Source organism: Oncorhynchus masou, chromosome 28, assembly GCF_036934945.1.
Source record: "Oncorhynchus masou masou isolate Uvic2021 chromosome 28, UVic_Omas_1.1, whole genome shotgun sequence".
In the NCBI taxonomy this organism is placed as follows: Eukaryota; Metazoa; Chordata; class Actinopteri; order Salmoniformes; family Salmonidae; genus Oncorhynchus; species Oncorhynchus masou.
Genome location: NC_088239.1, coordinates 56,400,014 through 56,422,364, shown reverse-complemented (window position 1 = coordinate 56,422,364; position 22,351 = coordinate 56,400,014). Strand labels below are relative to the sequence as shown.

General features: G+C 40.9%; 1 protein-coding gene and 1 long non-coding RNA gene across 4 annotated transcripts; one reads left to right on the top strand and one right to left on the bottom strand.

Annotated features, from left to right (window-relative positions):
• Nucleotides 1-3,659: 3,659 nt before the first annotated feature.
• LOC135518637 (uncharacterized) lies at nt 3,660-14,694 on the bottom strand. 2 transcript variants are annotated; one of them, XR_010452191.1, is made up of 5 exons: nt 14,433-14,694; nt 9,914-9,999; nt 8,410-8,555; nt 6,299-6,535; nt 3,660-4,655 (listed from the first exon to the last, which is right to left on the bottom strand). It is a non-coding gene; the product is annotated as an uncharacterized LOC135518637 (long non-coding RNA). The 2 variants fall into 2 exon arrangements; XR_010452192.1 differs by having other exon boundaries at nt 6,354-6,535.
• A 123-nt stretch (nt 14,695-14,817) lies between these two features.
• On the top strand, nt 14,818-22,335 carry LOC135517956 (transmembrane protein 250-like). 2 transcript variants are annotated; one of them, XR_010452092.1, is made up of 3 exons: nt 14,818-15,121; nt 15,306-17,188; nt 20,993-22,335. XR_010452092.1 is itself a non-coding variant. In XM_064942697.1 (2 exons), the coding sequence occupies exon 2, from the start codon at nt 15,501-15,503 to the stop codon at nt 15,918-15,920; it is 420 nt and encodes a 139-aa protein (XP_064798769.1). In that variant the 5' UTR covers nt 14,818-15,121; nt 15,306-15,500; the 3' UTR covers nt 15,921-20,455. The 2 variants fall into 2 exon arrangements, 1 of the variants encoding a protein (XP_064798769.1); XM_064942697.1 differs by lacking the exon at nt 20,993-22,335 and having other exon boundaries at nt 15,306-20,455.
• The last annotated feature ends 16 nt before the right edge of the window (nt 22,336-22,351 follow it).

Here is a 22,351-nt window from a genome sequence, read left to right as displayed (position 1 = left end):
GCTAATTGACATCATTTGAGTCAATTGGAGGTGTACCTGTGGATGTTTTTCAAGGCCTACCTTCAAACTCAGTGCCTATTTGCTTGACATCATGGGAAAATCAAAAGAAATCAGCCAATAGCTCAGAAAAAAAATTGTAGACCGCCACAAGTCTGGTTCATTCTTGGGAACAATTTCCAAACGCCTGAAGGTACCACGTTCATCTGTACCAACAATAGTACACATGCATAAACACCATGGGACTTCACATACTTCATACCGCTCAGGAAGGAGACGCTTTCCGACTCCTAGAGATGATCATACTTTGGTGCAAAAAGTACAAATCAATCCCAGAACAACAGCAAAGAACCTTGTGAAGATGCTGGAGGAAACAGGTACAAAAGTATCTATATCCACAGTAAAAACGAGTCCTATATTGACATACTCTGAAAAGCCGCACAGCAAGGAAGAAGCCACTGCTCCAAAACCGCCATAAAAAAGACAGACTACGGTTTGCAACTGCACATGGGGACAAAGATCGTACTTTTGGAGAAATGTCCTCTGGTCTGATGAAACAAAAATAGAACTGTTTGGCCGTAATGACCATCGTTATGTTTGGAGGAAAAAGGGGGAAGAAAATACCAAAAAATACCATCCCAATCGTGAAGCACTGGGATGGCAGCATCATGCTGTGGGGGTGCTTTGCTGAGGGAATGGTGCACTTCACAAAATAGATGGCATCATGAGGCACAAAAAATATGTGAATATATTGAAGCAACATCTCAAGACATCAGTCAGGAAGTTAAAGCTTGGTCACAAATGGGTTTTCCCCAAGCATACTTCCACAGTTGTGCCAAAATGGCTTAAGGACAATGAGGTCAAGGTATTGGAGTGGCCATCACAAAGCCCTGACCTCAATCTCATAGAACATTTGTGGGCAGAACTGAAAAAGTGTGTGTGCACAAGGAGGCCTACAAACCTGACTCAGTTACACCAGCTCTGTCAGGAGGAATGGGTCAAAATTGACACAACCTATTGTGGGAAGTGTGTGGAAGGCTACCCGAAATGTTAGACCCAAGTTAAACAATTTAAAGGCAATGCTACCAAATACTAATTGAGTGTATGTAAACTTCTGACCCACTGGGAATGTGATGAAAGAAATTAAAACTGAAATCAATCATTCTCCCTACTATTATTCTGACATTTCACATTCTTAAAATAAAGTGGTGATCCTAACTGACCCAAGACAGGGAATTTCTACTAGGATGAAATGTCAGGGATTGTGAAAAACGGAGTTTAAATGTAGTTGGCTAAGGTGTATATAAACTTCCGACTTCAGCTGTAGACTATGGAGGGTTTTACGTACGTCCAAACTTCTCACAGGAACTGGATAAAAATCCAATATAAAGAAAAAGGCTTGCAAATATAATGTTTTACAAACATCATGGAAGCGTCTTACAGATCATATTTTCCCTTCTCCAGAAATAACAGACAAAATGTAATTACATTCGAGCCATGTACGTTCTTACCATAAACCCATGGATGGTGAATCTTTGTAATACGTTGGCTTTTTTAATCAAATTAAATGAAAAACAGATACTGTTTTTTAAACTAACAACAATATTTCTAAGTAGGATCGGGTTAGAAGCATGAGGTCATAAATCACCTCTCGTTCCCCATGCCCTAAATGTCTTTATACATAACATTCACACATCTATACAAAATACTAGGCTCCTGTCAATTGTATTGTTGCCTACATGCAAGGCAGATTCTCATAACAATCTGATGTTGATACGGCATTATAAGAGGACTGTAGTTTATTTTTATATTTTTATTATAGTTTAGATGAGCAGGTCTTTGGTAATCAGATGAAGGGCACTGTTTGAAAATGGGGATGGATAGCTTGCTTGAACAAGCAAAATGCAGGTATGTGAATTGTGAATAATGAAATGGCACGAGGGCAAAAACCTCCATGGGCACTGTGTGTCATGGATGGTTAGGCTGCGCTTCTGCTCTGAAAATCCATGTCATTTTGAGAGTCTTAAAATATCCTATTAGTGCTGCATGAAATTGTCCTTAAAAGCAAGTGCAAAATGGACAGACCTCAAATAGAGCCACCCCTCCCACCTCAGCGCATGCGAGATGATATTGACAGGTAAATTGAAGAATCTGGCGTTAGGGCTGGGAAAATGCCAGTGTGACAGTTTTTACATGACAAAGTTGCAAACTAACGTGCGTTGGACAATTGTGCCTCCATAGCGGCAGCCGAACATAGAGCCCTATATGGAAACTGTGCAGTTTCATGTTGGGCACAGATACAGAGCATTGTCTAAAAAACGAACAGCACAAAAGCATCACTTTCAAAATGCAAAAACAATCATATATCTGCAGTGCAGGTTTGGTTGGATTCCAGCCCTTTATATGAGAAAAACAAGGACCCACAGGACCAGCATGAAGTTGACACCAGGACTTGAAAAGCCTCCACTCCACAGGTCATCGCTTGCCTGCGGTATGTGGAGGGAGCATTAGTTGGCCAGTGGTGGAATAAGGCTGGTAGGGTGTACTGTAAATCCCAGTGATTTGGGTTAGGGGAGGTGGTGGTGGAGGAGGAGCTGTGTGGCTGCAGGCTGGAGGCTTGGGAGGAGGATTAGCCACTGTAAGCTGCACACTAAGTTTACTGATCTGTCTTCTCTTCCTGAGCCCTCCAGCCTGGCAGGCGACGTGTCAGAGGGACTTAAGCTGTCCAGTGTGGGACAGCTGCGCAGGTTATGTGTGTGTGTGTGTGTGTGTGTGTGTGTGTGTGTGTGTGTGTGTGTGTGTGTGTGTGTGTGTGTGTGTGTGTGTGTGTGAATGCGTGTTCCCACATGTATGTGAATATGCGTGTGTGGTGCATCAGCCCCACTGCAGACACTCACACACAACTGCAACGCACCACCCACCCACAGCCTCCTCACCACTCTCTCACGAATGTCTCTTCCCTCGTCCCCCCCATCCTTCTTCCCTGACATCCACCTAATGGTCCCAGAGCTGGCTTTACTCATCATCACACGCACCAAAACAAAAAACCTTTCTCTCTCTTCACCAACTGTGTTTCTGTGTTGCTGCATGCCAAGAGGGCCTTCTCCGGCTATACAGACTATGTCAACAGGAATAAATTGCACATCTTTTCCAAACAGAGCAATTTCTCTGCCATCTGCCCCGCGACGTAAATCAGGTCTTGTGGATGCAAACCTACTCCTTCGGATGCAAACCTACAACGGCAGCCAAAAGTCTAATCCCCATGTCCCCCCTGGCTTCTAAATCATCCTGAGATATGAATGGCTCTGTATATTATCTAGAAAATATGAATATATGCTAAATGCTACACTAGCACCTGCGGTGTAGTCTCAGTATAAACCAGCAGTTTCTAATTAATCAATTGTGGATATTGTGTTCTTAGCAAATGGTCCTACTTCAAATGGTGTATTTTGTATGTAAATTGGATTGTGTTCTGAGAGTGGGGGCTAGTGATTATGTCCAGACTATTATTGTGGGACTGGATTAAGCAGAACAAAAAGTCTGGATGTGGTACACATTGATCATCTTTTGAACTAATATTTTGAAGGAAAATATTTTTTAAATGTTCTCCGTTACCTACTAATGTAGGTGAATACAGGTTACCATACCAGGTGAAATTAAGGTAAAACATTTTTTTTTTAATAATTAACAATAACATTCTGAATGTACACCTCAATAACAACCTATAGACTGTACAGAGATCTTTCTCTTAATAAACAAAGACTCCATCATAGCTTATAAATATGTTTTGCGTCATTTTGTTTTTCTTCAGATTCAATATAGTAAAACTATGATTATTTAAGAGCTCAAATAAAGATTTATGAATAAAAAAATGTAGCATGCAAGGGCAGTCATTTACAGTGTCACTTTCATGCCACTTTCATTACTATTTTCATACAAAAACCAAACCTGCAAAATACAATACATTGCACCCCATTTTAAATATGCATAAATATATGTATTGATTATTGCATTAAAATACTGAAAGTATTATAACAAATATTGACATGTCAAGCTCAACAGGGTCAAATGTCAAAGATATCCAGCTGCTCCCCACCCCCTATCTACACAGACACACACAAATGCAAGAACATTCATACACTCATACACTATTACACACACACACACACACACACACACACACACACACACACACACACACACACACACACACACACACACACACACACACACACACACACACACACACACACACACACACACTTTGACCATGTGAACTGCCAAGCAGGTTGTTGAATGAATACAGAAATAGATCCAAGCTGTAATTCCTGACCATATAGACATCCCCAATATAATTGACATCCTAGGAAATCCAGGATATCTTGGGCTCAAGCCCCCCCTTCCTGTCACATCATAGCCCCGACATCCACACAGACACACCCCTGCTCCCCCCAGGCCCTCTCCCTGCTAATCTAGCCGCCATACAGATGTTACCACATCAGCTTCTAATCCAGCCAAGCCCCCTTATGCCAGGGATTAACACCAGGCCCGATCTGGTTGATCCAAAGGGGACAGAAATGGAGAGAGGAGTCAGAGAGGAGAGGAGGTGAGGGGTTGTGTCTCTGCACCCGTTCGCCCCAAACCAAGATTGTTCTTGTCTAAAAAAACAAAGAAAAGATAGATTTTCTTTTAAAATCTTGACATCTATCTTGTTTTCTACTCAAATGAAAAGTGGTTAGACAAATAAAGCAAGAAGGCCTACAATCTATTATTTCTCATTAATCAATTACACAGGATATTTGCAGGAAAAAGGACTTTGCAATTAATTCAATCATGAATAATGTATTTACCCCTAAACACATTACTTATTGGATAACGTTTTTGGTGCTTATAACACTGTTCTTAACATTGCCAAAATTTGAATTTGATCACACATGAAAACAATTTCACATAGTGTACATTTTTCATTTAAGCTACACAGCTCCATTATATGCAAAAAAACATGCAGCATTTAAAAAGATTGGCTGATATAATAGCAATGAATAACATCTGGAGATGAGAACAGAGAGTCTTATTTCCAGTAGTGCCATGCAGGTTTTAATGACAACAGATGGTGTTGTGAGTGTGTGAGTGATTGAGTGAGTGAGTGAGTGAGTGAGTGAGTGAGTGAGTGAGTGAGTGAGTGAGTGAGTGAGTGAGTGAGTGAGTGAGTGAGTGAGTGAGTGAGTGAGTGAGAGAGAGAGAGCGTAATAATTGGTGAGGGACAGGCATGCTGGATTTAGGACTCAGTGCTCTATAATATCAAGATATTACTGATTGTGTCCCCAAAAAAATCCAATATGTCATGGGTAGGCAGTGCTACACACGGAAGAGCAATTCAAATTCCTGCAAAAAAAGATCAGTGTGTTTTTAACCTATTCCCAGCTCCTAATTCCATGGACAACCACCAGCCAAGATTGTGGGATAGTAGAGGAAAGGATGAAACATTCAATCTTTCAAAGGGAAGTTATGTTTTTTTGTAAAAAAAAATGTAAATTCATTTTTCGCCCAAACGAATTGTTCCCAGACACACACACACACACAACACACACACACACAACACACACACACACACACACACACACACACACACACACACACACACACACACACACACACACACACACACACACACACACACACACACACACACACACACACACACATCACTCTGCAAAGCCCTCACTATGAATTTATTAACTACAAAATGGTAAGACGTGTTTTTTTTATTTTGGTGCCACTCTGCAAAAGCTTATTTCTCAAAAATGTTAGTTTACAACCATGTTCGTGAGAATTTTTCCTTTGCCAAGATAATCCATCAACCTGACAGGAGTAGCATGTCAAGAAGCTGATTTACACGGCATGATCATTACACAGGTGCACTTTGAGCTGGAGACAAAAGGCCACTCTAAAATGTGCAGTTTTAACACAACACAATGCCACAGATGTCAGTCAAGTGCAGTCAAGTGCAGTCAGGAATGTCCACCAGAGCTATTGCCAGAGAATTTAATGTTCATATTTCTACCATAAGCCGCCGCAATTGTCGTTTTAGAGAATTTGTTAGTAAGTGCAACCGGCCTCACAACCGCACACGTGTAAGTCAACCAAGGACCTCCACATCTGGCGTCTTCACCTGCGGGATCATCTGAGACCAGCCACCCGGACAGCTGGTGAAACTGTGGGTTTGTACTACCAAATAATCTTTGCACAAACTGTCAGAAACCATCACAGGGAAGCTCATCTGCGTGCTCGATTTCCTCACCATTGTCCTGACTGCAGTTTGTCGTCATAACCAACTTCAGTGGGCAAATGCTCACCTTCGATGGCCACTGGCATGCTGGAGAAGTGTGCTCTTCACGGATGAATCCCGGTTTCAACTGTACCGGGCAGATGGCAGACAGCATGTAGGGCGTCATGTGGGCGAGAGATTTGCTGATGTCAACATTGTGAACAGAGCGCCCCATAGTGGCAGTGGGATTATGGTATGGGCAGGCATAAGCTACGGATAACAAACACAATTTCATTTTATCGATGGCAATTTGAATGCATAATGATACAATGTCATGCCATTCATCCACCGCCATCACCTCATGTTTCAGCATGATAATGCATGGCCCCATTTCGCAAGGGTCTGTACACAATTCCTGGAAGCTTAAAATGTCCCAGTTCTTCCACGGACTACATACTCACCAGACGTCACCCATTGAGCATGTTTGGGATGCTGTGGATCGACATATACAATAGCATGTTCCAGTTCCCTCCAATATCCAGCAACTTCACACAGCCATGGCAGATTTGCTTATATGAACTATAACTCAGTAAAATGTTAGAAATTGTTTTTATTTTGGTGTAGTGTAGCTTGCTCTATCCACACTGATTGGTGAAGTCATTGAATGAGCTAAATGAAAAAAACGTCTGATTTCACAGGTTCAAAAACGAACAGAAAGGAACAATATAAAATCATTAATTGTTTTTCAGTTCGAACTGGTCAGAACTTTATTTTCTAAACAAATAGTGGTTCTGTTTAGAAAGAAATATTTCAGTTCCAACCCCTGTCACACACACACTCTCTTCACATCTTTACACTATAACAAACTAAAAAAGCAAACTCAACACAAAATTCAAAAACAATTTGACAAAAACTGAAAACCCAAATACAAATTCCACTTAAGACCACACCCAGGTTTCTAAGGAGACAGCCAATACACCTATACACAGAACAGTAGATGGCCTCATGGTTCTTTAGAGGGAGATGCATTGAACTTGCTCATAGCACCACATCCCCAAACACACTTTTAATTAAACTTCCTCTAATTAAAGTCTCTCTTCTTATTAGGCCATCCTAATTGATTTAATTTGTCTTTCCTCAACTATTGGCTTTGACCTCTACTTAGTTAATTAATTAATTGATTTACCCCAAGTGTATTTGGGCTTTCTAAGAGGATTCTGACATCTTAACCCTTTAATCTTATGCATGTGGTCACTCTGGGGCTGGACAGAGATGTATTGGGAAATTCCGCTGGGATTTTGCTGCAGATTTAGGCCAACAGTGCTCAACGTACAAGGCCATATCCACAGGCCTGGCCTTTCACGCAACTGCAAACTTCGCGTCAGGAAAAGTAAAGATATCAGCAATATAAATATAAACGTATTTGTATGTGATTCGGGGTTGAAATCGGAGTGTTGTGAACAGTGTTGTGAATGTGAACAACTTAAATCCCAAAGAAAAACGCATACACTATTTGTAGCCCTATAACTTTGGAAAGAGGCAGTAGCCAGCAGAGAACAGGGAACAAAATGTGACACTCTAATATTTCCATAATTAATGTCTAGGACCAGAATACCTCCTTTATGAGGGGCTTAGGAAATCACCAACACTGGTTTATGGGAGTCGTTTTTCTTGATAACAGTCTGGTCACTGGACTTCCACAGCTAAATGCATTTATTAAGAAGATGCTGTAGAAGGAGAGGACATCAACTCTTGACACCATTTTAGTACTGTTTGCCTTAAAGAGGTAGAAACTCTAATGGTTGCTGAATCTGATCAATTATCAAAGGAGATGTTGTTACTACTGTTTAAACTGGACATTGTTCAAATTTGCCCTCGAACATGAACAAAGGCAGTTTGCTGCCATGACCTTAGAAGACCTCTTTACGATTGACCCAAGTATGTGTGGGTGCATTCATTTGTACGTGAATGAGTGTGTGCGCGTAAGTTAGTGTGTGCATGGATAGCAATGTTTTAATTGTAGGCTAATTAAACAAGTAATGTTATTCCAAAAACAGACCAGAAAGCAAAATGTGAAATATGCTACACATAGAAGCAGTGAGTTATAATGTCCATTCGTATCAAAATAAGAAAGTGGAGCTCACCATAAGTCTCTCACTGCAAATCAACGTCACATTCCACTCACTGAAAGAGATCAGTGGACAGAAAACCTGGACAAATAGCTCCCTCTGGTGGTGAAACTACACACAGACAGGGTGTTATTTCTCTTTTTTCCAGGTGTGTGCTCCTACTGTGGGGAAAAGAGCAGAAAATCAACATACTGCACAATACACAACCTACGATGTAGATGTATCACACAAGGCCTTAGAATGAACATGTTAAAGGCATTCAGGCAGGCTCAACTGGTATTCTGTAGGCACAGCTATAGGGCAATGTCAGACTAAGCAAATGCAGCAGGCCTACAGGCTATGAGGTTTGTAGGTGGTGTGTGGGGGTGAACTATTCCATTCCTCTACCTATACTCTCCACATAAGATTATCTTCATAGCCTGTGTAAATGCCAACATGTGACCACAACACTTGCTAAATGATCTGTATGAACCTAGTTGGCCATGGCTTTTTGATGACCCAATGTTGCTTACACATAGTTTCCGTAGAAGAGCAGCCACATTGATTTTGCAGCATGCCTTTGTCGCTCTCTAAGGCCTAAATCTGGGGTGTATTCGTTTAGATCAAAACCATAGCAAATAGTTGCAAACATTTGCAAAACGTGTTGCAACGCAACAAGTATTTTTTTCTGCGCAGCTGCTAATCTGTCCTTGGAGACGGAATGGTATCTTTTTGGGTATCTGTACTTTAGTTTACTATTTATATTTTTGTCAATTTGTAATTTTACTCCACTACATTCCTAAATAAAATAATGTACTTTTTACTCCATACATTTTCTCTGACACAAAAAAGTACTCCTTACATTACATTTCCTTACAAATAATCCCTACATTTCGCAGGACAGGAAAATTGTCCAATTCACACACTTAACAAGAGGACATCCCTCCCTGTTCATCCCTACTGCCTCTGATGTGGCGGACTCCCTAAACACAAATGCTTAGTTTGTAAATTATTGTGTTGGAGTGTGCCCCTGGCTATCCGTAAAAAATGTTTTTGTCTTGATTTATTTAATACAAGAAACGTGAAATCATTTATACTTTTACTTTTGATACTTAAGCATATTTGAAACCAAATACTTTTACACTTTTACTCAAGTAGAATTTTACTGGGTGACTTTCACTTTTACTTCAGTCATTTTCTATTAAGGTACCTTTATTTTTATTCAAGTATAACAATTAGGTACTTTTTCCAACACTGCTTTGGTAACTTCCAGGTATCGGCAGGGATACTTAAGCAACTATCTGGCATGGACACAGATTCATTGTGGCAGAAGAAGACGAGAGGTGGAGAGGAAGATGGAGGAAAACGGATGTTCTGTTTGAAACTGATGGTGGTCGGGTGAAGATGAGAGTACAGAGAGTGAGAATGAGCCAGCTGCAGTCATGAAGAATAAAGGAAACAAAATCAGTAAAGTTGTGATGAAACTAAGAGATCCCTAGATTAGATTATAGTCAGAGTAAGGGTTTTGGATCAATGTTACCCGGGGGTTCCGTTTGAAGTCACGAGGAGAGAGGTGGCGTCAATGAGAGTCACAAGAGCTGGTTGTATTCAGATCTTTTGATATGTCTGCGGAACAGAAGAAGCATGCTTTTTATTTTATTTAACCTTTATTTAACTAGGCAAGTCAGATAAGAATAAATTCTAATTTACAATGACGGCCTACACCGGCCAAACCCTAACACGGATGACGCTGGGCCAATTGTGTGCCGCCCTATGGGACTCCCAATCACAGCCGGTTGTGATACAGCCTGGAATCAAACCAGGGTCTATAATGACGCCTCAAGCACTGAGATGCAGTGCCTTAGACCACTGCGCCACTCGGGAGCCCAATAATATTTGATGTAATGTCGTGTATGGATTTCCGAAGCAGGGTGCATGTCAAGGGGGTTATTTCTGGGGTTGCGCATGATGTGGAAGCAGATTATATACCTGAGGAAGTAGGTGAAGTGATTGGTGCAAGTCAACTGACCCGTATGGTGGATTGAGTAAGGAAATCCACTTCATCCATATTGTTGTTTTTTGATGAGTCTCTCCTTTCTCATGTAAAGCTAGGCTTTATGAGACACTGTACCTTGTAAGAGCTTTTGTGCACAAGCCCCTCCAGTGTTATAAATGCAAAGGATTTGGGCTTGTATCAAGTGTATGCATGCGGGAAGAATATTGTATGCCAGCTGAAGTTATATGCTGCAACTGTTGTGGCGAACATGCACTTGAGCACCTGGATTGCTCTGTTAGGACGAAAAAGGCCGAGGTAGCAAAAATAAGGGCTGTCCAGCGTGCCTCCTACCTGGAGGCGGTGAGAAGAGTGGAAGGAGCGAGTGGCGTTGAAGACGCCATGGTAAATAAGACTGCACCAGGGAATGTTGCTTGGCAATCAAGGGAACCTGATATGTTACATGTATATGGGCTTTGTAACAGTAATTGCAATGATCATAAATTGCACAGCACAAACAAAGAAGAAATCTGAGAAAATGTTCATTATTGTGAGTGCCGCAGAACGCTTTTTGGGACTGAGTTTACAGCCAAGGCATTGCAAGAAATCCTGTCAAAGGATGTTCTGGCATCACAGGCCTCTGAGCCTGTGTAGGGATGTGACTGACATTGGAATGTGACTGAAGGAGTGGGATTCATTTTTTTACACGTCTATTTTTGTCTTTTGTATTATGTTGGTCTTTCCTCCTTTTTTCCTACAATGGATATTTTTTCTATAGTTTACCACCCGTACAATAGGTGGTGGCATGCACCTCTAACAGATCGACTGACAGGTTAACACATTTTGGATTGGCTAGCTAGCTAGCTGGCTCATGTTTTTGTTTGAAAAATGAATCTGGACACAGTACCAGCTTTTTGTCTGCCAATTCCTGATCTTGTAAGAACATAATTTGAGGAGTTGCCTGATGCGTGAGAGGAATGGGAGAGAGAGGAATACAGCAGTGCTGAGACAGAGTGTTCCTAGTGAAGATGACAAACTCAAGCAATGACCCTCTCTATCTTCTGAGGATGCAGCTTTAAAAGATTTGGCATCTATTGGTTGACCTGTCATGATATATTGCTTGTTTGTTAGTTTTTTTTACCCTTGAAATGCTTTGAGATTCTATGAAAAATACTATAGAAATGTTAGAAATTATTATTGATGCTTGCTTGTGGACCGCCATAATAACATAGAAGACAGATTCAGAATCTGATTATTGTTGAAGTAGTTTGACTACGGAGCCAACAGGCCAGTGTTCCCCTGTGTTAGTAGCCAAGTGAGAAGGTGGTATTTACCACATATGACTGGGAAAAATCCACTTGAACGCCCCTCGAACTAGTGGGCAACTTGTCTATTATCCCTGAGCTCCGATTTCTTCCACATGCTGACCTCTTACGTCACCTACTAAAGGATAACAGCATTTTCGGCGGTTAAATGCAACAACAAAACATTATTTATAAAAAGCTATTTATTAATATGGTTTTTGAACACTATAATTTGTTTGCGAGCATGATAGCTGTACTTTTAGTTTATGGCTGATGCAGCTTGTTTGCCATTAACCAATCAGCATTTCTGAATGAGTTCAAAGCATGTGAATTTGTCCAAGTGAATGCAGGCTTATTATAGGCCTACTGCAAGGTTATAATTGTCATTATTTAAACCAGCCGTTTACTTAGATTTTCTTTTTGTGCCAATACTGTATTCATTGACCAAAGTTCCTGCAAGACCTTTGCCTTTTTCTCTTTGGAGTCGTACAAGAAAAAACTAAAAACTAAACTTGGATTCCTGGTGCCGTGACTCCCTCCTTCCACTCCACCAACAATTTATATATATTTATATATATATTATATAAATGCAGCTGCTTTTATCCAAAGTGACTTAGTCATGTGTGTACATATGGGTGGTCCCCGGAATTGAACCCACACTATATTGACGTTGCAAGCATTATGCTCTACCAACTGAGCTGGGCTACAGATACCCTCTAGTCACCAGTGCCATCCATTAGGCCAAGCCTACAAATCTGAGGCTCTAGGTATCTTTCTTACAATCTTTCATGGCACTTCTCCTCACTTGTACAGTTGACATGGTTTTGTTACTAATAGGCTGCATGACATTGTCACAACGTTGCAAATAAGCTGTGAGAAGGTTGGTTGTGATGTGACCACGTGACCATATGGTGATAACCTAATAAGATTAGTGGATACCTCCCTACAAAGCAGCTCAGTTGGGCGACAATGGGACATGTAGAGAAATAAAGCATTTTGTTATGGATGGAATAGATGCCCTCCTGTTTTTAATCATCCTCACCAGAGGTCTCAGCAGAAGTCCTTATCTCTGTTTTCCCAAATCAGACATCAGATCAGCCACACTCAAATTATTACACTGTTGATTTAATTAGTAAAAGCAATCACAATCTGGAAGCAAGTTAATTGGGAGAATTTATTCAGCCTCGGCGACAGCTTTATGCATGTTTGATCAAGTATTATAAGGTTAGTGTTTCTGATTTTGCATAATATACCTTTAAATCCTGCACAAAGTGATCCGGCGCACCATTAACGACTGTAATAAACTCTTTAAAAACGCTTCTGTTTATGATTTATCTGCGGCTGCCTTGTCTCTCCCCTGGCCGTCTGGCCGGTTGACAAATGGCCAGGATGTAATCATTCGACCACCTCGTAAATCTGCCCAATGAAGGTTGCTTGATCTGCTGGAAAAGTTATAGAGAGGTTAGAGCAAGTTTACCGGGGTGACACGTGCCCCCCTCCAGGACCTAGTGACATCAGAAGCGGCAATGCTTCCTAAATGTGTCTCAGTACATTGAAATACTGTATTGTCTTTGAGGATCTTATGGCTATGAAGAATTTATGGTTACTGATCGTAAGCCATAAGTTATTTTTTAGATACACTTTAAAGTAGGCAATATGTGTCAAATTCATTCCATGGAGGGCCAAGTGTCTGCAGTCTTTAGCTCCTCCATTCTACTTGATTGATGAATTAAGGTCACTAATTAGTAAGAAACTCTCCTCACCTGGTGGTCTAGGTCTTAATTGAAAGGAAAAACCAGCATACACTAGGCCCTACATGGAATGTGTTTGACAGCCTTGATGTAGGCTATCATCTATGAAACATATTTAGATATCAATTTGATATATTTTAAGGTTTCAAAACACACTTACTAGGCCTACATGTTTTAGGAATGACTGCAATGGGCTGGCTATAACTAAACCTAGAGTTTAGGCCTTTTATGTTTGAGTGACACTATCAGTTCGCTCTCCCACTATTCCAATAACAGATTGGGGGTAATCTTTGTCTGTGAGGCTATCACATGAGGTGGCCATGTATTTTACCTCCAATCTCTTTCAAATACTAATTTCAAATACTATTACAGTTTGGCTTGATTTCTTTAGTTTTCACACATTCATGAAAATTATTAGCCTGTCAAGTTTAAAACAAATTGAACTTTGAGGAGGTAGCCTGGCTTGTCCATTTCTCACAATAACATGTTTATTCATCACAATATTTTTTTTCCTATTCATAATTTACAGTTGTTTGGTGTTGTAGAATTCGTTGCAGATACAGGTAAGAAACCAATAAAAAATGTAATAGAGACCCACAGTGGAGGTGTCATAATACCCATACAACATAGCGGTCAAACAAAGAAATGGTTCCAACCGTTTTTACACCATAACTTTTTCCCAATAGCGGATTTTAGAAACACTTAAAATAAGTGCTGTGTTTCTGTAGACTTGCATGCTGACCAGACCATTTGCGTGCGTGCGACCGCGTGTGCCATCACATGCATGTTGATTTTGTCCACCCAGACCAGACGCGATCTGGACATGTAGGTTGAAATATCAAAACAAACTCTGAACCAAATATATTAATTTGGGGACAGGTCGAAAAGCATTAAACATTTATGGAAATTTAGCTAGCTGTTGCTAACTAATTTGTCAATTTAATGAAACTTCCCCAAGTTATTCATTACTACATTTAGCTAACATTACATAGTTAATCCAGAGATACATACCATTGCCTCGATTTGGCAGTCTTGTCCAGATCACATGGTATTTGCAGTTCTTTATGATAGCCCCATTAGCAGCTAATTAACATTTAATTTTTTGCAGGTAAATATATTGATAAAAGTCACCTTGTCCTAGAGAGATTTACACGGTTATCAAAAGGTCACACCAGGGTAGGTCTACACGAAACACAGACCATATGTTAAGTGTTTCTTAAATTCCCAAATGGAATAACGATTGGAACCATTTCCCTATTTGACTGCTGGGTATTATGAATCATACTGTGGTACTCTATTGGCTACAGTAAAATCCCAAATAATTAGAGCCCTTCTCCTTTAAATTTCAGATTTTGTCTTGAGAAGAATGACAAATATTTTACGACAGGACGTATTCACCGGTTGTCAGAGCAACACCCTACCGCCGCTGTTGAGTTACATTAGCAAGTATAGCCATTTATATCAAAGGAACGTGGTATCCGAGGGAATTGCTGCAACTACTCAGTTTGTTACTTTGTGTATATATCTTTGTGCAACGAGTTATAACATGTTGACTTGCATCAGTCGTTTCAGAGCGCACCACCACCATTGTGGTGAATAGGAAGACGTTTGAGAAAGTCATGCAGCATCGAATCGATTGCTGAGAATTCAGTGTTCACGACATCTTTCAAGAAAACTCAATGTCCATTTTCTAACGAACGGTGTGTACAATTTGAGCACATTAGGCCTAGTGACCAAGTCTAGGTTACATCCATAATAGGTGTGTGTGTGTGTGTGTGTGTGTGTGTGTGTGTGTGTGTGTGTGTGTGTGTGTGTGTGTGTGTGAGAGAGATGGAGAGCTCCTTGTCTATGTGTATTTGTAAATATGTTGTTCCCTCTTTACAGAGCCCGGTTGCCTTTTGGATGCACGTAGCAACATACACCAAACAGGCCTAATCAGAGACCTACATTCCATGCCTGTGGTCCCGTGCTAAGCACTAAAAGCCAGCCAATGATGCTAACCTTCACCACCCCTGAAGCAGAGGACGAAGCCTGTTACCGGGACTCCCCGCAGAAACCTAGACCTCAATTCACCCACTCATGCCTGTGATCCCGATCCCTCGGCGAGTGCGCAGCTTCCATGGCCCCCACACCACCTGCATGCACTCGGCCTGCGGGCCGGCGCGCACCACCCAGCTTGTGCGCACCAAGTACAACAACTTTGACCTGTACCTGCGCTCGCGCTGCATGTACGGCTTCCTGCGCTTCCTGCTCTACTTTGGCTGCAGCCTTCTGACCTCCCTCCTCTGGGTGTCACTGTCTGCTCTCTTCTGCTTGCAGTACGTGAGCGCGCGCCTTTTCCTGCGGCTGCAGTACAAGCTGTCCGTGATCCTGCTGTTGCTAGGACACCGGCGCTTTGACTTTGGGGTGCTCAACAACCTGTTCATCTACAGTATGCAGGTCACAATGTTCCTGGTGGGAGGCCTGGGCTGGTGCTTCTTGGTGTTTGTGGACATGTAGCGTCTGGTTACAACAGACCATGGATCACTGTTTTATGCCAATGTCAGACATCCACCTGAGTGATGCACGGCAGCCATTTTGTACCAAAACACTACACACAGCAGCAGTTGTGATGAAGGCGTGAGGATGACCAGGAATAAAAGGTGGACAGATTATATAGTGCAGGGATTCATGAAAGACCAGACAATCATACTTTTTTTCACAAACACACACACATACACACACAGACAAGTATGTGGACAGCCCTTCAAATTAGTGGATTTGGCTATTTCAGGATCACCCTTTGCTGACAGTTGTATAAAATCAAGCACACAGCCATGCAATCTCCATACACAAACATTGGCAGTAGAGTGGCCTTACTGAAGAGCTCAGTTACTTTCAACATGGCACCATCGTAGGATGCCACATTCCCAACAAGTCAATTCGTAAAAATGTTGCTGCGCTAGAGCTGCCCCGGTCAACTGTAAGTGCTGTTATTGTGAATTGGAAACGTCTAGGACTTCAGCACAAAAACTGTTGGTTGGGAGCTTTGTGAAATGGGTTTCCATTGCCGAGCAGCCACAAACAAGCCTAAGACCACCACGTGCAATGACAAGCGTCGGCTGGAATGGTGTAAAGCTCACTGCCATTGGACTCTGGAGCAGTGGAAATGCGTTCTCTGGAGTGATGAATCCCGCTTCACCATCTGGTAGTCCAACGGACGAATCTGGATTTGTCGGATGCCAGGAGACCGCTACCTGCTCCAATAGTGCCAACTGTAAAGTTTGTTGGAGGAGGAAGGATGTCCTGGGGCTGTTTTTCATGGTTTGGGCTAGGCCCCTTAGTTCCAGTGAAGGGAAATCTTAACACTACAGCATACAATAACATTCTAGACGATTCTGTGCTTCCAACTTTGTGGCAACAGTTTGGGGAAGGTCCTGTCCTGTTTCAGCATGACAATGCCCCCGTGCACAAAGCGAGGTTCATACAGAAATGGTTTGTTGAGATTGGTGTGAAAGAACTTGACTGGCCTGCACAGAGCCCTGACCTCAACCCTATAAAACACCTTTGGGATGAGTTGGAACGCCGACTGCTAGCCATGCCCAATCGCCTTACATCAGTGCCAGGCCTCATAATGTTCTTGTGTCTGACTGAAAGCAAGTCGCCACAGCAATGTTCCAACATCTAGTGGAAAGCCTTCCCTGAAGAGTGGAGGCTGTTATAGCAGCAAGGGGAAAACCACTCCATATGAATGCCCATGATTTTGGAATGAGATTTTCATTGAGCAGGTATCCACATACTTTTGGTCATGTAGTGTATATTAGTATTAGCTATCAAACCATGTAAAGGAACAACCTAATTCTGTATATTTATTTTTAAAAATGCAACTAACTGGATTTATGTAAACTCTGTCAGACACCATAAAAGGCATTTCATTTTTACATGTATTGTCCAACAAGTATTTAAAGGCCTCGCTTGTTTCATTCTAACACTGGTATTATTACATATTTGAAAAATCTAATCTCCAAACTTCTTTTTGTTTTGTTTTATAGCGCTATATAATGCTTCAGGACTAATTTCGTTAGCATTTTGGAATGTTTTTCCTGATTTAAAACATAAAACGACGTTTATAAAGCAAACATTATCCCTTCGGTCTATCACAGCAAATGTGTCCATAGTTGAAGCATGTGTTGCAGAACAGTGATTTAAAATATTTTTTTCTGAATATTAACACATATCGATTTTAATAGGGCTGGCCATCATTGACGGAGTTGACAAGCCACTGACGGAGTTGACAACAAATACTCAAAACAGACATTTTTGCTTCAATAGAAACATTTGTCAAATGTACAAAAATGTTTTATTTGAAAACCCCCAATAGAAATTAAACCGGTCTATCAGATCTTTCAGCACTCTGACGGAGTTGATGTTAGACAAAAATCTGACAGAGTTTATGTTTTACGGAGTTGACAAAAAAACTATTTTTTCATCTTCATTAAAGTGCTATACAAAGTAGCAAATGTGTTCTTCCGGAGTTGCTGTATGACTCTAAAATCAAATTTATTCTAACGTATCCAGGCTGTATCACAACCGGACGTGATTGGGATCGTATTGGGCGGCGCACAATTGGCCCAGTGTCGTCCCAAGTTTGGCCGGTGTAGGCCGTCATTGTAAAGCAGAATTGGTTCTTAACTGACTTGCCGAGTTAAATAAAATAAAAATGTATATTTGTTCCAAAATTAATATCCTATCATGCAGATGGAGTTTATGGTTGTGAACTTGTCACCGTGGTGATTTCAATGTTTTGTTTAAATCTATCAAAAGTTTTTTTTAAATGTGTGGCCTTGGTGCATTACATACATGTATAATGGGGACATGAATGGTGGAGCTGACCATGCTCATTCCTGATTAATTTGGGATTTTAAACATGTGACGTTCACAACATCACCGGACACATTTTTTAGGAATTACAGTTTTTGAGAGAAATACTCTTTAAACTCAAGGGGCTATTGCAAGAAACTACATAAGGGCATTTTTCAGTTTACATTAACTATTGGCATTTTTTTTGAGAGAGAGTTTCAAATTGGGATCTTTTGCTCAGGACAAAGAGTCAGAGTCGATATGGAAATGTGTAATATTGAAAAGATATTATTTTAAATTTCCCTTTATAAAGTATAAAACTACAGTGGGGCAAAAAAGTATTTAGTCAGCCACCAATTGTGCAAGTTCTCCCCCTTAAAAAGATGAGAGAGGCCTGTAATATTCATCATAGGTACACTTCAACTATGACAGACAAAATGAAAAAGAAAAAAGGATTTTTAATGAATTTATTTGCAAATTATGTTGGAAAATAAGTATTTGGTCACCTACAAACAAGCATGATTTCTGGCTCTCACAGACCTGTAACTTCTTTAAGAGGCTCCTCTGTCCTCTACTCGTTACCTGTATTAATGGCACCTGTTTGAACTTGTTATCAGTATAAAAGACACCTGTCCACAACCTCAAACAGTCACACTCCAAACTCCACTATGGCCAAGACCAAAGAGCTGTCAAAGGACACCAGAAACAAAATTGTAGACCTGCACCAGGCTGGGAAGACTGAATCTGCAATAGGTAAGCAGCTTGGTTTGAAGAAATCAACTGTGGGAGCAATTATTAGGAAATGGAATACAAGACCACTGATAATCTCCCTCGATCTGGGGCTCCACGCAAGATCTCACCCCGTGGGGTCAAAATGATCACAAGAATGGTGATCAAAAATCCCAGAACCACACAGTGGGACCTAGTGAATGACCTGCAGAGTGCTGGGACCAAAGTAACAAAGCCTACCATCAGTAACAAACTACGCCGCCAGGGACACAAATCCTGCAGTGCCAGACGTGTCCCCCTGCTTAAGCCAGTACATGTCCAGGCCCGTCTGAAGTTTTCTAGAGAGCATTTGGATGATCCAGAAGAAGATTGGGAGAATGTCATATGGTCAGATGAAACCAAAATCTAACTTTTTGGTAAAAACTCAACTCGTCGTGTTTGGAGGACAAAGAATGCCATACCTACTGTGGAGCATGGGGGTGGAAACATCATGCTTTGGGGCTGTTTTTCTGCAAAGCGACCAGGACGACTGATCCGTGTAAAGGAAAGAATGAATGGGGCCATGTATTGTGAGATTTTGAGTGAAAACCTCCTTCCATCAGCAAGGGCATTGAAGATGAAATGTGGCTGGTTCAATGATCCCAAACACACCGCCCGGGCAACGAAGGAGTGGCTTCGTAAGAAGCATTTCAAGGTCCTGGAGTGGCCTAGCCAGTCTCCAGATCTCAACCTTATAGAAAATCTTTGGAGGGAGTTGAAAGTCCGTGTTGCCCAGCAACAGCCACAAAACCTCACTGCTCTAGAGGAGATGTGCATGGAGGAATGGGCCAAAATACCAGCAACAGTGTGTGAAAACCTTGTGAAGACTTACAGAAAACGTTTGACCTCTGTCATTGCCAACAAAGGGTATATAACAAAGTATTAAGATAAACTTTTGTTATTGACCAAATACTTATTTTCCACCATATTTTGCTAATAAATTCATTAAAAATCCTACAATGTGATTTTCTGGATTTCTTTTCTCATTTTGTCTGTCATAGTTGAAGTGTACCTATGATGAAAATTACAGGCCTCTCATCTTTTTAAGTGGGAGAACTTGTACAATTGGTGGCTGACTAAATACTTTTTTGCCCCACTGTATAAAAAAATTAAGTTTCCCTGCCGGCAAGGACTGTCCTGACTTTCAAGAATCCCTGAGTGACACGCCTTGGTGCTATTTGGCTGCAAAATGTGGGTGCATATATACCATATCACTAAGACTTCTGTAATAATAAATCTTAATTTAGTTTAGCGTATGAGGGATAGTATGCCCCTCAACACTCTAGAAGGAAAGAAACATGCTGTCTTGTATGACTGGAGGAAAACAAGTGACAATGTTTAATTCTAAAAATAAAGGATATATTCAGTATGGGTGTTTAAATTGACTCCCCAGGTGACAGACATTATATTTGTAGCTAACATTATTATTTTATACGTCCTCTGTTGAGAAAAAAAAGCTAATGTATCGTGCTGTAAAATATATGGATAAGCCTGTGTACATATTGTCTTATTGATACCAATAATATCTGCCATGGACATGGCCTGTTGCTGGGGCTGTGTCATTGAGTCTGTAACAATGCAAGTTAATTATTGTGAGTGGCTTTGGGTGAAGCGCTCATAATATCAAAATATAGTTCCTCACATGGTCCCAGAATCGCTCTCACAGAGACAACGCTCTGTTCTGCCTCCCTGAGAACACAGTAGCCAATCACAGCCAGACACCTTCGGTCTCTGCCAACCATAACAATGGCCATGGCTGTGTCCCAATGGCCTTATATAGCCTCCTTTCCTCATCTTCTTTCCTACACTAGGACTGATCTGATAAGGACAGGCTGAAATTATTGAATGAAAACCTATTCATAACATTTATCTATCAGTGATTATAACTGTGTCTCATTGTTCATTTTAAGTACCAAGATCCTGCTTAATTTCTCCTTTCCTTGTTCCCTTTCCTGCAACCCTAGGGCCTGTCCAGGAGAAGGTCCGTGCCCAATGCTGCATTCATAACCAAGTGGGAGGTGTGAATCAACCAGTTGTGAAGTCGTAAATACCATTTGGATGCATTCACATGCTTTGAACTTGTTCAGAAACGCCGATTGGCTAATGGCCAACAAACTGTGTAAACCATAAACTAAAAGTGCAGTTATCATCATGCTTGTAAACAAATTATAGTGTTCAAAAACCATATTAACAGATAATTTATAAAAAGCAATGTTTTTGTTGCATTTAACTGCAGAAAATTCTGTTATCCAGGTCATTTCCGAGGTAAGTAACGTCAGAGGTCAGCATGTGGGAGCTCAGGATGATGGACGAGTTTCACACTAGTAATTATCAGTTAGAGGCCATTCAAGTGGATATTTCTCCAGTAGTGTGTGGTAAATTCCCACCTCCCACTTGGTTACAAATGGAGCACTAGTTAGTTAGTCACAGCTTCTGTTTCAGTACTTAAACGGTAAGAGAGCTGAGTTTCCACCATACTGCTTTCTCTAGTCAGTCTGTTTCAGATCAGCGCTCAATATTAAGGAAAGTAGTTAAGAAAACCATTTGAATGATTTGGGACATGCCCAAGACTTTGGATGAACCCAGCTCCACACCAACTCATTCAAGGGGATTTCTTTATTTGTACTATTTTCTACATTGTAGAATAATAGTGAAGACATCAAAACTATGAAATGACACATGGAATAAAAAAAAGTGTTAAAACAAATCTAAATCTATTTTATATTTGAGATTCTTCAAAGTAGCAACCTTTTGCCTTGACGACAGCTTTGCACACTCTTAGCTTTTCTCAACCAGCTTTCATGAGGTAGTCACCCGGAATGCATTTCAATTAACAGGAGTGCCTTGTTAAGTTCATTCGTGGAATTGCTTTCCTTCATAATGCTTTTGAGCCAATCAGTTGTGTTGTGACAAGATAGGGTTGGTATACAAAAGATAGCCCTATTTGGTCAAAGACGAAGCCCATTTTATGTCAGGAAAAGCTCAAATAAGCAAACAGAAAATACAGTCCATCATTACTTTAAGCCATGAAGGTGAGTCAATCTGGAAAATTTCAAGAACTTTTGAAGTTTCTTCAAGTGCAGTCGCAAAAAGCATCAAGCGCTATGATGAAACTGGCTCTCGTGAGGACCACCACAAGAAAGGAATACCCAGAGTTACCTTTGCTGCAGAGGATACGTTCATGACAGCTTTGCATACTCTTGTTAAAGGGTGGCCACTTTGATTCAAAAAGTGTTTTTTCATAGTATTGATGTATTCGCTATTATTCTACAATGTAGAAAATAGTAAAAAATAAAGAAAAACCCTTGAATGAGTTGGTGTGT